Source organism: Podospora pseudoanserina, chromosome 1 (assembly GCF_035222485.1).
Source record: "Podospora pseudoanserina strain CBS 124.78 chromosome 1, whole genome shotgun sequence".
Taxonomy (NCBI): domain Eukaryota; kingdom Fungi; phylum Ascomycota; class Sordariomycetes; order Sordariales; family Podosporaceae; genus Podospora; species Podospora pseudoanserina.
Window position 1 is genome coordinate 2,656,254 of NC_085920.1, and position 15,904 is coordinate 2,672,157.

Sequence of the window (15,904 nt, forward strand, 5' to 3'; positions counted from 1 at the left end):
TGGGAATAGGAGATGTGCAAAAACTAACCATGTGGGAACGAGTCTTGCCATGATGTCTCTTGGCAAACTCCTGCTCGTCGCCGTTGCCGGGCTTGAGGTGGGATGGGAGAGCGCTCTTAATCGCCTGTGCCATTTTCGCCGTGTGATTGGTGAAGATGCTTTGGGCGGACTGGAAGAATGGGAGAGCTATGTTGGCGGTGAGAAGAGGAAAAGAGAAAAAGTGGTTTGGTTGAAGAGGTGTTGGGAAGAAGTTCGATGACGATGGAGGGGGAAGTTACAGATGTAGTAGCTGTTGGGCAGGTGCTGTTTTACGAGATAAATTAGCCGGTTGACGTAATAAAAGGAGTTGACAGGCCTTGAAATAGGAGCAGGATCAACCTGGATAGACCCTCTTTCCTGCAGTGGAACTGGCGAATTGCAAGCAATCACATGGAGGAAGGGGGTGGAAGCTCGAGATGAACAGATCCAGATGAGGGCGGGGGGAGGAAGAGGGGGAGGGGTTCCCAACATCCAGGTAGCTCCAACTTTCAAGTAACCTGGAAGACGTACCTGTAACTATTCTCAAGCTTGCAGCAGCAACGACGGTTCACAGTGGTTTGAACCTTGAGGATGGACGGATGGAAAGAGAAGAAGGACGTGGAATGCAGAGCTCAAGAGGGTGCCCCTGAATCTTGAAGGTTTTAATACCTGAGTAGTAGGTGGTGAGTTACGAATGTCGGCCAGGAGAAGCATTGGGCCATAGCAGCTCAATCGGGCAAAAAGTTATTGTTAGTGCATCAGGTACCCGAACTGCCGCTCCTGTCAGACGAGGATCACTTCTGCGAGTGGCGTCACCACAGGCAGGGGCATCTTGATACCACAACTGACCACCCACCACCAGCTGAGCTTCGAGTTTTCCGCCAATTCTCACGGCACGGAACCCAATGGTAGGCGCAGGAGCTTTGCAGCTCTTCAACGTTGCTGCACTGTTTGACCCGTGTCACGGTGACATGTTGTCTGATTTCTGAAGCGCAACTCCCGCGCCGGAAATCGCGGGGTACTAACTGGGCTTCGATACTTATGGAGCCTACCTATAGAATTGATGCCGTCACAGTAACCTGTCGACTGGTCCTGCTGTTGACAGTTGCACAAAGAAATCAGAAAAACCATCCGGTGCTGAGATATCCTCCGATATATCAAGTCGCATGAACACGCCGCCTTCTCAAAACTGAAGTGCTGAACAAGCCTCCTCCTTCCATCGACGAAGTCTGGATATGAATATTGGCCTGTGCCACCTGGTACCCGATTCCTTAACAGCTGGGCCAAAACTACCCCTCTCCCACACGGTAGCATTTCCAGGAAGCCCCTGCTGGTTGCCATGGTGTCTGGCAAACCCGAGAACTGAAGCTTCAGCCCAACGGGAGCTAAAAACAGATGATGGGCTCGCTGTCATAACCCAAGTTCCACCAGCCCATCAACCGGGAAATTTGATGCCGTCTCGATCAGGAGTCGAGGCGCCTCAGTTATTCGCCAGGCAAACGGCGAGCGGGATGCTGCTTGGAATTGTTTTATTGCCATGTCGATATCTCTCCTATCTGGAGGGCGTTTTTTTCTTTCTTTTTTTTTTTGTTGGTGGCGGGCTGTCGAGCAGATCCAGCCACTATCACGAGCTGTCAGATATAAAACACCACCACAAGATATCAGACCTCCTTCAGCTCCCCCAACTCGGCCCGTTATCGTCCAGAGCCCTTTCAGAGGGAGGGAATAAAGGCAACGTCGTATTTTCTGGAAAATATCGCATCTCGCCACGAAAATGACGGGCCAGTGTCCCTCGTTCCGAGCTCCACTAGGTTTTTATTGAGAACGGTCGCTTCGTGAGTTGACGGCTTCCAAATGCAAGGCATCAAGAAAGGAGGTGCAAGGCTGCCCAGCTGCTACCCCCAGCACTGCCGCAAAATGAATGGGTCCTAGAACAGATGCGTGGAATCTCGGAATCTCGCGATCGCGCTCCGCCGATGAAGAAAGGGACCCACGTGGGGAAAGGAGCCAAGTTGTTTTGCCTCTCCTTTTCGACGAAGCGTGATATCGGTACCCGAGACATTTTCGTCAGTTTCTTGAGTGAGGGACATGATGAAAGTCATTGCCACTTTTCGGTTGCCGTGTATCGTTATCTCTCTCAATCATGACGATCCGGTCAATATATCTTTTGCAAATATGCCGAGGAAAAGCAAACAAGAAACAAACAGCAACCCGCCACGAAGCAAACGGCCCACGGGGTCCCCCTCGCTTCGATGTCCCCTAGCCTCCAATGCTCCGGCCCAGTCCAGAGTGATCCAAGATCTTGGGACTATCGGACAGTGTCCAATCTGATGGGAACGTGCAGCTATTTGTGGTCTGCACTAGGCCAAGAAAACAATAGCCCCGGGCCGTAGATTTTTCTGGGAGCACCAGGGGGCTAAGACAGGTCTCGGTCCGGCCCCCTCGCTGTCTCTCGGTACGAGGTCCGAGATTGCCAAGCAAAATGTCGGCCCCACTCGGCCGGAGATTCGCCGTCCACCCACTCTGCTCCGGGGTGTGAGCCCACTGGTCTCCGCTCCGCTCTTTCAGCTTCCGTTGTGTTGCGCCTGCCCTTTGCGATTGTCCCTGATCAGCCCATGCAAGCCACCCAGGCTGCAAGCCAGCCTCACGACGGGCTTTCTTCAGCTGTCTGCATTCCTTCCAGGTTGTTGGGCCTCCCTACGGTATGTGGGGCACTGTAGGCCCAACGAATATCAGCAAGCCACTGTCGCCTGCATTCGAACTGGAGTCCATCGTTCGGGACCGACGACGATCAAGTCACTTCTGACAACCTCAAACACCGAGCCAATCGTATCTCAGCTCTCTTTCTGCACCCACCTTGTCTCACTTCTCTCTTTTTCAACCTGTCGTCTCTTGCGTGTAAAACACTCCCCCCACCCCCACGAACCATGGGCAGCACATCTGATGATCCCCCAATGACATCCACCACCAACACCACCAACGGCAATGCTACCGCCTCTTCCCCCAAAGGCACCAACTCCTCAGAAGAACAATCCCGCAAAGATGAAGAATACATCCCCTACTGGAACGTAAACGTCCCCCCCCACCTCCGCACCCAAACCTGCCCCTCCTACCTCCTCAACCTCAACCCAAAAGACCTCTCCATAATCTCCACCCCCGACTCCCACTACGAAATCGAATCCTGGCCCACGGTCCTCTCCAAGATCCGGTCGTACCGCCCCGACCTCTTCCAGCGCATCCCCTCGGACCTCCGCCGCTACCACGAGTTTTGTTATAATATCAAGCAGCAGTACGGCTCCGTCATGAACTTTATCCTCTCGCAGCGTCTCGGTTGGGAGCACCCCATCATCCCCAAGGGTGACGAGCCGTTTGAGTGTGAGGAGGATGTCAAGATACTCCGGAATGACTGGCCGTACGGTATAGATGGCAAGATTGTCCATCTGGTGGTGTGGGTCAAGTTTGAGCTCGAGGCCGAGGGGGAAAAGGGGGATTTGACGGAGAAAGAGACAAAGGTGGTGGGGGAGTGGGTGAGGAAGAAGTTTGTGGTGGAGGGGGGCTTAGAGGAGGGGAGGGTTGTTTGGTTCAGGAATTGGACCTGTTTGAAGTCTGTCAAGAGTGTGGAGCATTTTCATATCATGCTGTTTGATCCAGACAAAGAGTTGGTGGATGGGTTGACGGGGGGGGATGTGCCGCTTTGTGAGAGGGTCAAGTTGAGTATATGAGAGAGGGTTGGTCAAGTTTTTGAGAGGAGGTGGGGGTGTATGAGTAGGAGGTATACAGTACTCCTACTCAGTGGGGGCAACAGGACAGCATGTGTGAGGTTGGACAGACAGAGGCAGGGTTTACCTAATTTTTAGTATTCGATATCATCATTTCCTTTGGGGTTTTAGAAGGGGGGAGCCGCTAGACGACCTTGAGAATGGGACACTTTGAATTTCGGTGTTGAGGTGTAAGATAGAGAGGGAGGCTCAAATAGACTGGAGGCAACTGCTTCAAGCAATGCTAGATGAACACTTTGATGCCGTACAGCAAATCACCTATAATAATCCTTCACCACTCTCCTCACCTCCACAACCGGACACTCGGCCAACGGAACCGCAATCGGCTTCTCGATTTTTACTCTGACGGTGTAATCCTCCCCATTGACAAAAACCTCCTCCACCTTGTCAATCAAGTGCGCCCCCAACGCTTCCAACGTCTCGAATGATGACTCCCCCAGCGCCTATTTCACTCAGTCAGCATTTCTATCCCATCCCCTTTTCTTTTTTTGCTTCATTTTTCACTCACCTTCACAACCGCCTTTTCAACCCTGACATACCTATCCCCCCTCACCTTGATCCCCTCAATCCCCACCGTAACAACCAACATCTGCCTCGCCTCCCGCTCGTTAGGGTTAACCCCGACCAACGTCGGCACTCCGAGTCTGGTGATCTCCATCCCTAGCGCGCGGGCGGTCATTTTTCCCGTGTTGTCAAACCCCGCGCTTGCGGTGAGACTCACACCCTCGCCGAGCAAGCTCGCTTTTGGGAGCGTCAGCTTCACACCCAGAAACCCGATCCTATCTAAACTCCCCCCCAAAAAAGGGGTTCCGTCCCCCTTGACACCATCGATAGACAACCCAGTGAGATGAACGAATATCTGGTTCAGCACCGAGATCGCATCCCCCTCGTCCTCCTCTGGAGAAGAAATGGCGGCTGCAGAATTAGGGCCGAAGTAAGTCTCTACAGTGTCGAGGAGTGCCTTTGATAAATTGCCGTAGTGGATCGTGTCCTCGCCTAGCTTGTCGGTTGCGGAGGCGGTTTCAAAGGGGGAGGTGAAACTGATCTCTGCCGAGAGGAGGAGGGGTTGGGGGCGGAGGGGGCGGTCCCAGGCGTCTGTGGCTGCGCGGAGGAGGGTGCTGGATAGGTTCTTGACTGAGACTGCTGCTGGGAGGAGGTCGGCGGTGGTGAGGGAGCGGAGGGCGGGGGTTGGGAGGAGGGGGATGGATGTGGGGTTGACATTTTGGGGGTGAAGGTGGGTGAGAAAGATATGGTGCTAGTTGGTGGGGGTGGTGAAAGTACTTTAACGAAACAGTGACTGAGTGGGTTGTTAAGAGGTGTGAGTTGAGGTGAGTGAGGGCGAGACTGTTGTGGTGTTGCGGGGTACCTATCTCTGTAATTGTGAGTCAAGCGAATTCAGAGGGTTTATCAGAGAAAACTTACCTTGAAAATAATCTCAGGGCCGATGTGACGAAAGAGAACCTGAATGACACAACTTTCAAGTCTTCGTCAAAATGGAAGGTGAGAAAATCGTATGACGCAGTCTTGTCAAAGTGGAGGGGTGTGGAAGAGTGAGTGAGGGTGAGAGAGGATGGATGGAGGGGTCGTCGCTGATAAGAGAAATCCCCTGAATGGCGATAAGAACACCATTTATGGTTCAACACCAGCTCTCTTTCCACAACCTGAACCCTCTTTTGGTATGAAGAGCGCAATTTTACTTTGTTTTCTCATTTGGATGTAGGCATTCGAGCGGAACACGAGTGTCCATACCACTGTTCGTGAGAAGAAGCCTAATTCTATTCCGCATGTCATAAGAGCAAATATCATCAACGCCCACCCAAACCCTCAACCGATTACGATCATACCCACATTCGGCCGTGAAATTCGAAAGATGAAACAAGAATAAGATAAACCCAGACAACACTATTCCGCTATCATTCAAGACCCCAAATGAACTAACCACCTCATGAGAAGAGAACACAAAAAGGGGTATATACTTCAACAAGCCATCCCACCAAATCCAGCTCCATGACCAAGCAGATACACCAAAAACCTAAAACATTTCGGTACAAAACTGGGTATCTCGTACTCAATCAATCCCAACCAAATGACTTTTTTCTTTCGTAATCATCAAAATCAACAAACACTAGCAAACCTCAATGAACGAAAACAACATCACTGAGGGTGGTAAAACGGTCCCTGGGGTTGGTGTGGCGAGTGAGAAAACGGTGACACTGAACCCTGGGGTGTAAACTGATGTTCAGGCCCAGTCGCATGAATATCAAGCATGTTACCCCCATACCCCATCTGGACCCCCGCGCTGGGATCTTGCAGCCCCAGAGCGTTCATCGACATGGTTGGCATGGCGGGAAAGGGCTCTATCTCTGGAGTAGACACATAATTGTTTGGCGGCGTTGACATGTAAGGGCTTGTTGTGACGGGAAGTCCGCCGCCAAAGGCGGGCGTGTTGAGGCTAGTGAAGCCAGTGACGGGGTGGTGTCCGACCGGTTGCATGTTGAGATTGGTCTGACCCATGCTCTGAGCGAGATCACCAAAATCGCTGTGGTGTTGAGGGTAAAACTGTTGTTGCTGAGGTATAGCGTGATGGTAGACAAACTGGCCAGGGAGCGGCGCATTCGTATATACTGGCATTGGGCCTTGTTGACGGACCATTGGCCCCTGGCCAACCGGAGATCGATCCCACTGGGTTTGGGTGTTGAATGTGGGAGGAAACTGCCGCGGTGGCGGATCTTGGACAGGACTGATGATGGTATCCTCGTCGAGATCCTTCTTGGCTACCAGCTTGAGAATCGGCAAGCTGATCTGCTCCATGTGCTTGGCCAAGTGGACAGTCAACTTCTTCCAGGTCGGGAACGTCTTGCCACAGAAGCGGCATGGTTCTTGTTGAGGCAAAGCAGTGGTCTCTTTGTGACAAGCCTCGACTCTTTGCCAGGTGGGGTCGTTACCACCTGCCCGCTTGATGGCCGCCTTGGTCTTCACCTTGGGCTCAGCAAACTTGTGCTCGCGAACCAAGTGTTGAAGGAAGTTGTCACGGCGGTAGCAGATATGACGGCAGTCCTCAACGTCGCACGTCCACCACTCCAGGTGCCGATGACCTTCGTTCTCGTGGCGGACCCAGTCTGCCTTTCTCTTGAAGATTTTGGGGTCTCTGCATCGGTCCCAGGTGCAGGTAAACGGCTGGACATCTTCATGGACATGTTTGGTCCAGTCAGAAGGCTTCTGGAATTTCTTTGACGTGAAACACAGCTGACACTCAAACTCGGCAGGCAGTGTGCTGGTAGGAGGCATGGGGATGTCTTGAGGGAAGCTCTCCTGATTGATCGCGCCCTCTAGCGGCGTGATTTCTCCATCCGAACCGTCAAACCTGGCAGATAGGGGGTCGGTACCGCCGGCGTTGAGGATATTGGCACTGCCTCCGAGTGCAATGCACATGCTACCGCAGTTGCAGTTTTGTGCTTTGACAGCCTGGATGTGCTTTACCCGAGAGTTGAGGAGGCCCTTGTACCGGATGATCTGCTGGTGGGCGATACGTTCAACCAGATAGGCGTTGACGGTACTCAGTTGAGGATTCAACTTGAGAACGTGGTCCTTGAAGCCCGCCATGTTGGGGGTGATGTCATCAATGAGCTTGGTTGACTCCGTCTTGTCGCCTTCTTCAAATCCGTCATCTTCCTCGTCATCATCGTCATCCAAATCACCAGCATTCGACTTGGCATTCCCAAGGTTGGAAACCGGCGGCCCACCGGTCATCTTCCACATGTCGACAATGCCAGGCGGTTGGTTCTCTGACTTGCTTCTCAATCGGTTCATCAAGGGCTTCTTGACGCTCAGCGTGCTCGGGCTCCTCACGACTGGAGAGTGGACAGGAGTGGCGCTGAGGGAGCCGGATCGGGCATGTGTGGTCCCAATGGCTGCCACACTTCCCCCCATGGCAACAAGCGCCGTGTTGATGCTTGGAACACTGTTCTTTCTGTTCCATGGGGTGGGGCTTGGTGGTGCGAGCTTCACCTGGCTGTCTCTTCGCTCAAAAGATGTGTCGGTTCCCCCAGAGCTTGCATCATCGTTTTCAACGCCACGAGACCGCTTGCTATTGTTGACACTTGGTTTCCGGGTGAGCTTGTCGCGCATGACCCCAATGATGCTCGGTCGTCGACTGTTATCACCTCGGCTCAGCGAGAGCTTCTTGAAGAGGTTTGTGGTCGCCTGCACATCATAATCAAAGATGCTAGGTAAACTGCGACGTCGTGTTCCCCATGTTGCTGCTCGAGATACAACCGACTCGTTATCGCACATCCGCGTATATCTCGCAATAGCGGCTTGAGCGGTCTCGGGCTGGTGCCGAGTGGAAGAAATGGACGATACCATGGGTCCATCAGCCCAGTTGCGATTCTGTCGAATGAAATCGACATCCTCTTCCGTCAAACCACCCGCGGCGTTCTCGTTGTAGTACGTTTGGCCAGGTTTTAGCACATTCTGCGTCTCTGATACTTCAATCTCGCGATCGGGAACATTGGTGTTGGCATCCTGAGGCATGACAGGCACGAACTCTGAAGGTGTTGTTCGGGCAGTATGCTTCTGCAGCCAACTGTCAACCCTTCTGTTTTGCTGTTCCCGGTCACGATCTGAAGCCAGCTCATTCATGCTCGGGACCTCGACGTTTGGTCGACGAGCTGGGTCCAAACCGCTCGGGCCTGTGGATTGATTCGCCCATCGGCCCGAGAGATCACGGACAGTGGGAGATGGCTCGGCCTCATGCACTGCCTGCTGGCTGGTGTTGAACTCATATGACCCGACATTGTTGTCTTGTTCCCAATGGGAGACTGTGACTCGCGGACTATGACTATGCATAATGGGAGCTGCTGGGGCAAGGCCGCTGTCGCTTGACTCCTCACTGTTGCTTGTCCTTGGAGTCAAGTCGACAGAAGACGACTGTGCTGTAAGTGAGAGCTCGTGCGGCCCAATCGATGGCTGAGACAGGTCAGGAAATGTTGCAAACTCGCTTTTCCCGTCTGCGTGGGGTGAAGCCGTGGATAGTGAAGGGGTCTTGTCGGGACTCAGAGGAAAGGTGACCGCGCCAGCCTGTGGCACATGTTGCGAGCTAGTCGAAATGTTGGACTGAGATGTCTGTTGGTCGACAAGAAACGAATCCAAGCTATCGTCCACCAAGAAAGAAGGGGAGCCGCCAATGCTATTGAAGCTCGCGCCAAAGAAGGGATCGTCAACTTCGCTGAATTCGCTCGACTGGTAGTGAACACTGAGGGTGGACTCGGACTCGGCAGGGGTGTTGACGTTTAGGGAGGGCGAGGAGTACTGCTGTTGGGGCGATGGGTATGCAGAGAGATGGCTGTTCTTACTTGGCGTCGACGGGGCGCCTTGAAGTTGATATTGCTGGAGGTGAAGTTGTTGTTGCGGTTGCTGTTGTGGTTGCTGGTGAGGTCTGCGGGGTTCATCAATCCGGTCCCGGCGGCGTGTGGTGGTGTCAGGGACGGATGAGGGGTATATGGTGTGAATCGAAGACATATTTGCGGACGGCGGGTAGGAAAGTCCAGGGTGATATATTATACGATGAGATCTGGGGGCGTTGTCTTGTCTATGAAGGGGGAAGAGCCGGTGGAGCTCCCGATATCTTGGTCGAGAGGTGGGGAGTCAATGACCCTAGGCGGCATACATGGTCCTGCGGCTGCGCAACGGGAGTGTTGTGTCGGGTGTCACTGTCTTTGCCAGCTACAAATGCGCCAACCACGGTCCGAATTCCGCTTGGAAGTGCTATGGAAGGTCGCAGCAGAAGCAGGAATGTGGTTCAGGAGAAATCAAGTGATCGGCGTGTCGAGAGCAGGAGGATTGAAAGAGAAGAGTTGGAGTGCTGCTGTTGCTGGCGCGCGCACTGCTAGATGAGGCACGCCGCACCTGTTCCTTGGGCCAGTGGCCCGCTGACAGGGGTGATAATTGGGGGCGAGGCGCAGGGCGACGGCTGCGGTTCCGAGCCTGGACTGAGCCAAGCGCTTAAAATGCTTGTGGAAAGGAAAGGGGGGGATGCAAAGATACCAACGGTCAAGAGGTTGAGATGATCAATCTTTGATGGAAAACACCAGATATCAAGGTATAACAGAATGGTGAGGTTGTGTAGAGATAAAGCTGAGAAGGCGGGAGGCAGCCAAAAACATGGATTAAGGCAAAGATGGATAACGATAGACCGAATTGATCAGTCAGCTGCATCTATGGGCGGGCAACCTGCAGAAATGGTGGTAACATAAAAAAAAAAAAAAAAAAAAAAAAAAAAAAAAAGGAGTGATGGAAAGGTGACTGAGAGGTTGCAGAATTCAGTGCGGCTACTCAGACACGATATTGAAAGCCGAAGGGGGCAAGATGGATGAATTGGCTTCTGTCATCCAGAGTCAAGCCACAGCACAGGCACAAGAGAGAACGCCGACTGTTCCGCCTCTTGGGTTGGCAGATTCGGCCACCGTCAGGACCCGTGAGAATGCGGCGACAAAGTATGGTGAGACGGTCAATGGTGAGATGGTCGAGGAGGGGAACCGTTTAGTGGGGCAACAGTGTGCAACAAGCAACGCCCAAGACAGATAATGATGGGTAATCACCAATGTCGCTCATGGATACGATTCGAGAAGGTCCCTGGTTAGCACTGTAGAGAATGCTGTGATTCGCAGACGACATGAGGCAGTGCCTCTCCCTTGCCGATGGGCAGAATTGGCAGACCCAAGAGGCAGAATTGCATCTGTATAACCTTCCACCCCGCGCTGGGGTTTTCTGTGGTGAGGCTCGAACAGGAAGCTTGTCCCCACCCCACCTTCGCGCTACTGACAAGGCATCCACTGCACGGCGAGCGGTAGGCGCACAGCCACCCTGGACGTGGCATAGAAATGCAGGAAAGAAGAGGGCAAGGCATTTTGAGAGTAACGCAAGGAGTCTCCCTAGTTTCAAACTCGCCAGTTCGGCGCCCTGTTATTGAGACCCCTCACACAGCATCTGTCGATTTAAAAGAATCTCAAGATTCTCGGCAACAACCCGTCAAAAAGTGCTTGTCTTTGTTAGCGTGCCGATCATGCAAAGAAACCCGAGCGTCTCCACAAGGCCGTGGTGGATCTGTCAAGTCCAGGCCAGTATCACGATCCTCTCTGCTTTCCTCCTGAATTCTGTGTTTCTCAAGATCGAGTGACCACATCGACAAAGCCATTGTCTGCTTGCAACTGACAATTTCCACAGCTTTAGGCTTCCCGATGTTGCATAACAACTGCTGACATCAAAGCCTGGTTTTCGGCATCTTTTAAGTGTTATCGCTGGTTTGCCAAGCTCCCGTAGGGCCTGCACAGCCTCGTGGCGTTGACCCTCGCTGTTTGTCTTGGGTGCCGTCCGTTCGGATCATGGCGTCAGTCCCGGCCCCGCAACCTCCGCAACGGCGGGCCATGCCGTCTGAAATGTTTCTTCCCTTTGGAAGCATGAGGAGAAGGATTACTAACCGTACGGCCCGGCAGTTGTTGATACGAACAGACGCCCGGCGGATTCCGGCAAGAGCGGCACCTTTTTGATCAGCCTCAAAGCATCTACCGAGTGTGATTCGAGATCCTTGCGGACCTGTAGTTCTCCACTAGACAAGCCTCCTCCGGCGGTGGCTTGACTGCTTGGTTGTGTAACATTTGTTTCAACCTCGCGATCCCCTGCCCCCAGACGCCCGGAACAAATATGGAGTTTATTCCCAGAATACCTTGACCAGTCCAGACTCGGTATATGCCCCCAAGGTTTGTTCAGCCATCGTGCTTCGAAACCGAGAGGTGCGAGTGGAATAGGTCTGGGGTGCAGCAGTCATAGGCCAGCATGTATGCCCGCATGTATTACGAATGTCCCAATTCCGAGCGACGGGCAGGTGATTTATGCTTCTCTGTAGTTGGCATTTGTTCATCCCCGCTGTTTCATGCGACTGATCTTGATCGTGCCACATGGTCGTGATGAAAGCGGCCCTGACAAGCGAAGGATTCAAGGTTATCACACACTCATACCAGCCACATCATACCTAGGCTACAATATACAATGCGCTGGCATCTCGCGGTTTGTTGTGGCTTTACTTACTGCTATCTTCCTGCCTAATCTGCCTGTGTCTCGGGTTTTTGATATTCGCAAACATCATTTTGCATCCCTGAGTTAGTTGCAACCATGTCAAAGTAGACGATAGAAAAGTCAGACGGTAGGGACCTCGACATATCATCCTCTCATAACTCTTCTTCTTAGCACATGGTCGGTTAATTATAGAAGACTCGAAATTCATGGAACAAAAACAGGTGATGGAGGACTGACTCCTAGAATCAAATAAACCCGAGAGAGAGAAAAAAGATAAGAGAAACAGCTAGAGTAGACCACTACATGTAAAGTAAACAACAGACAAATAAAATCGCAAAAAGCTCACCGGCCATTGACCGGTTACGAAAACCTAGAGGTTTTAACGAAGAATCGAACGGGGGGCGTCTTGGGGCTCTCGGTGAGCCCCGGCGGAGGGTAGCCCCAATAGCCTTACCACTTGACCGCGAGAGCTTTGTGATGAGGGTACTGGGCCTGGTTAAAATCTACTAGGTCGAACTAATAAATAAAGCTTCTACCGGCTGGTGCCTAGCACTGAGGACCTTGATGGTTGGCAAAAGTCATACACAACCCAACAGGAGAGAGCGAGTGAGCCATCAACGGATCTCGCGACTTCTGTTCGGATGTCTGCCGGCACTGTCAATCTCCTTCGCTTTCACAAACACTTTTTGTCTTCCCTATCGTCTGCTCCTACATATCCTCTCTGCTCCTCGCTGATGACGGTCAAGATTATGTCTTTATCGATAGACAATTACTCTCCTACTCTTCTTTCTTAAATCCCACGTACACTCTCATCCGATGTTGAAATCTCACCGCGAAATCACCGCTCCCATATTGCCGTGGACCATGGAATAATAACTCGGTCTTATCAACATCCATGCTTCTTAGACCAAGCTGATATGACGCGGTCTGCCTTTTTACAAGAAAAGTTTTTCCATGGCACGAGGTTGACTGAAACCTCCCTTTAGATACCCACTCGACCGGAACAGAGGGCATCTCGTCCCGTTCATGCTGAACATCGATAACGGGTCAACACCAAGAGCAGGGCTGGTTGAACGGACATAGCGGTAATACCCTCTCTTCTAATACACCTTCCGATTATAGGCCAAGAAGAAGCCGCACAAAGACGTTCCGTCCGGCTGGGTCTTGTTTCATGTTATTCGCGCGCATCGTCCAGCATTCCCGTCTCCGATCGATTACCCGGCCGCATCACCGGGATTTGCATTTTTGCCTATATTAACCCTCTAATCAGAGCCTCAATGCTTGGACTTCTTGTCCCGCAAGCTTGTAGTGCTTGTCCGAGATAGGGTGTCATCCAGACCCGCTGATCAGGGATCGACGTCAATGCTTCCCGGTTGATAAACCTGCCCAAATAGGAGGCTTTTCGAGTCCCTGAGATCCGGGAGATCATCCCGCATGAGGGGGAAAACGATTTGGTTGGAATGGAGGCAATGGTTCGTGGGGTTGTGATAAGCGAGCCCGAGGCTTACGACGCGGGATGGTATTGCTAGCCGCTGGAGAATTGATCAACACCTATTGTGTTGGGGTCGTTGCTCCATCTCTTGGTCAGTTGGCATGATGATGCTTGTAAGCGACGACGGCAAGAGATCACAAGTGAATATCCTGCCACCTCGAGGCATTTTGTCTTCCTCCGTGACAAACTTGGCAACTCAACCGGGCACAATAATGAGTTCAACATGTCGAACGACGAGAGGTATAAGATGATGGATCTGTCAGTGAAAGAGAGAAGATTGGAAAGAGGCACCGCACTCATCTCCCGTCGTCCACCCTCATAGCCACCATGTACCGCTCAGCAGCTTTCCTCACCTTTGCCAGCCTCGTGCTTGGACAACAAGTTGGCACCTACACAGCTGAGCGCCATCCTTCTATGCCTATCCAAGTGTGCACTGCACCGGGCCAATGTACAAGGGAGAGCACGGAGGTGGTCCTTGACGTAAGTTATCATCAAAGCCATAGGTTCCAAGATTGACATCTAACTCACCCCAACCAGGCCAACTGGCGCTGGACACACATCACAAACGGCTACACCAACTGCTACACCGGCAACGAGTGGAACGCAACCGCCTGTCCAGACGGAGCCACCTGCGCGAAGAACTGCGCCGTCGACGGCGCCGACTACAGCGGCACCTACGGCATCACCACCCCTTCGTCCGGAGCCCTGAGGCTCCAGTTTGTCAAGAAAAACGACAACGGCCAGAATGTCGGCTCCAGAGTCTACCTCATGGCCAGCTCGGACAAGTACAAGCTGTTCAACCTCCTCAACAAGGAATTCACCTTTGACGTGGACGTCTCCAAGCTCCCGTGTGGATTGAACGGCGCCGTGTACTTTAGCGAGATGCTCGAGGATGGTGGGCTCAAGTCTTTCAGCGGGAACAAGGCCGGTGCCAAGTATGGCACTGGGTATTGCGACTCTCAATGTCCACAGGATATCAAGTTTATCAATGGCGAGGTACACCACCCTTCCCCCCCCCAACCCTTTCCCCTTCCCTCTACTCATAAAATACTAACCTCCCCCTCCCCTCCCAACAGGCAAACGTCGAAGGCTGGGGCGGAGCCGACGGCAACTCAGGCACAGGCAAATACGGCATCTGCTGCGCGGAAATGGACATCTGGGAAGCAAACTCGGACGCGACAGCCTACACCCCGCACGTCTGCTCCGTCAACGAGCAGACCCGCTGCGAGGGCGTCGACTGCGGCGCCGGCAGCGACAGGTACAACTCCATCTGCGACAAGGACGGCTGCGACTTCAACTCGTACCGCCTCGGCAACAGGGAGTTTTACGGCCCTGGCAAGACGGTCGACACGACCAGGGCCTTCACCATCGTCACCCAGTTTGTCACCGACGACGGGACCGACAGTGGCAACTTGAAGAGTATCCATCGGTATTACGTCCAGGATGGGAATGTGATTCCTAATTCTGTCACCGAGGTTGCGGGGGTGGACCAGACGAATTTTATCAGTGAGGGTTTCTGCGAGCAGCAGAAGAGTGCGTTTGGGGATAATAATTATTTTGGGCAGCTGGGGGGGATGAGGGCTATGGGGGAGAGCTTGAAGAAGATGGTGTTGGTTTTGAGTATTTGGGATGATCAGTATGTTTCACCCCCCTTTTTCCAAACCCGAGAGAGATGAAGCTAATGATGAGAAACAGTGCTGTGAACATGAACTGGCTCGACAGCATCTTCCCCAACGATGCTGACCCGGAGCAGCCAGGTGTTGCTCGCGGGAGGTGCGATCCTGCTGATGGAGTGCCGGCGACGATTGAGGCTGCTCATCCGGATGCGTATGTTATTTACTCCAACATCAAATTTGGGGCTATCAACTCGACTTTCACTGCCAATTAGATGGGCATGGTAGACTGGGCGTGTTGGGGTAGGGTTGAACCTTGCTAGAAAAAGGTGCCTGGGTTGTGGTAGATTGTAGTGATACCGTATATATGGGGGTTTTACATACGGCTACAGCTTACATAGATTGCATTTTCTTGTCCCCTTCACAAAATTGATCACATTTTTTCTATTCTCTTATCGACACTGTCTAGTGCTTATGGACCGGCCTTCCTCCCATCTCGAGAGAAACCATCTTGCATGTGACAGTGCTGGCGTCGATGGGCATTCCTTTGATCTCCAGCCAGCCCAACTTTCTTGTATAGACAGGGCCCAATGTTGACATTTTGGCTGCCTTATCGCTTCCACCCAAGTCGTTAGTCGCATATATAAATGTCAAGAATGTCTACCAACTTCAAGTCCAGCTCACTAGCAGTGGACATCTCCAAGGCGAACAAACCTGGGAGCAATAATGATCCACTGCCGTGCCCAAACAGACTGCAGTGGTGTTTGTTTGCTCTGGGTTACAACGCGCGACATACCCCGCATGGATACCACGATACCCAATCCTCCAGCAAAACGCATCCAAGACTATCAGCAAGAGGCAAAAATGCACAAGTGATCGACATCGCAATGCGGCATAATAGGTCAGTTGAGCAAAAGTCCAGTCGTCGA

General features: G+C 52.5%; 4 protein-coding genes across 4 annotated transcripts; 2 read left to right on the top strand and 2 right to left on the bottom strand.

Moving 5' to 3' along the window:
* Positions 1–2,945: 2,945 nt before the first annotated feature.
* QC764_107490 (uncharacterized protein) lies at positions 2,946–3,740 on the top strand (the record flags this gene model as incomplete). The annotated part of the gene is made up of 1 exon (XM_062942005.1): positions 2,946–3,740. The coding sequence occupies one exon, from the start codon at positions 2,946–2,948 to the stop codon at positions 3,738–3,740; it is 795 nt and encodes a 264-aa protein (XP_062804924.1).
* Positions 3,741–3,940: 200 nt separating this feature from the next.
* Positions 3,941–5,334, bottom strand: QC764_107500 (uncharacterized protein). Its single transcript, XM_062942006.1, has 3 exons — positions 5,220–5,334; positions 4,306–5,169; positions 3,941–4,240 (listed from the first exon to the last, which is right to left on the bottom strand). Exons 2-3 carry the CDS (start codon positions 4,474–4,476, stop codon positions 4,052–4,054), a joined length of 360 nt encoding a protein of 119 aa, XP_062804925.1. The 5' UTR covers positions 4,477–5,169; positions 5,220–5,334; the 3' UTR covers positions 3,941–4,051.
* Positions 5,335–5,951: 617 nt separating this feature from the next.
* QC764_107510 (uncharacterized protein) lies at positions 5,952–9,317 on the bottom strand (the record flags this gene model as incomplete). Its single annotated transcript, XM_062942007.1, has 1 exon — positions 5,952–9,317. The coding sequence occupies one exon, from the start codon at positions 9,315–9,317 to the stop codon at positions 5,952–5,954; it is 3,366 nt and encodes a 1,121-aa protein (XP_062804926.1).
* Positions 9,318–10,605: 1,288 nt separating this feature from the next.
* Positions 10,606–15,422, top strand: CBH1_2 (Exoglucanase 1). The gene is made up of 4 exons (XM_062942008.1): positions 10,606–13,842; positions 13,900–14,358; positions 14,439–14,998; positions 15,058–15,422. Exons 1-4 carry the CDS (start codon positions 13,690–13,692, stop codon positions 15,248–15,250), a joined length of 1,365 nt encoding a protein of 454 aa, XP_062804927.1. The 5' UTR covers positions 10,606–13,689; the 3' UTR covers positions 15,251–15,422.
* Positions 15,423–15,904: the final 482 nt, after the last annotated feature.

Excerpts from the sequence above, each read along its gene's own strand:
- QC764_107500 (XM_062942006.1), bottom strand. The coding sequence starts at position 4,476 with ATGACCGCCCGCGCGCTAGGGATGGAGATCACCAGACTCGGAGTGCCG. Across the intron at positions 4,241-4,305 it reads TTGAAAAGGCGGTTGTGAAG|GCGCTGGGGGAGTCATCATT; the intron begins GTGAGTGAAAAA and ends TGAGTGAAATAG.
- CBH1_2 (XM_062942008.1), top strand. The coding sequence starts at position 13,690 with ATGTACCGCTCAGCAGCTTTCCTCACCTTTGCCAGCCTCGTGCTTGGA. Across the intron at positions 14,359-14,438 it reads TCAAGTTTATCAATGGCGAG|GCAAACGTCGAAGGCTGGGG; the intron begins GTACACCACCCT and ends CCCTCCCAACAG. Across the intron at positions 14,999-15,057 it reads TTGAGTATTTGGGATGATCA|TGCTGTGAACATGAACTGGC; the intron begins GTATGTTTCACC and ends GATGAGAAACAG.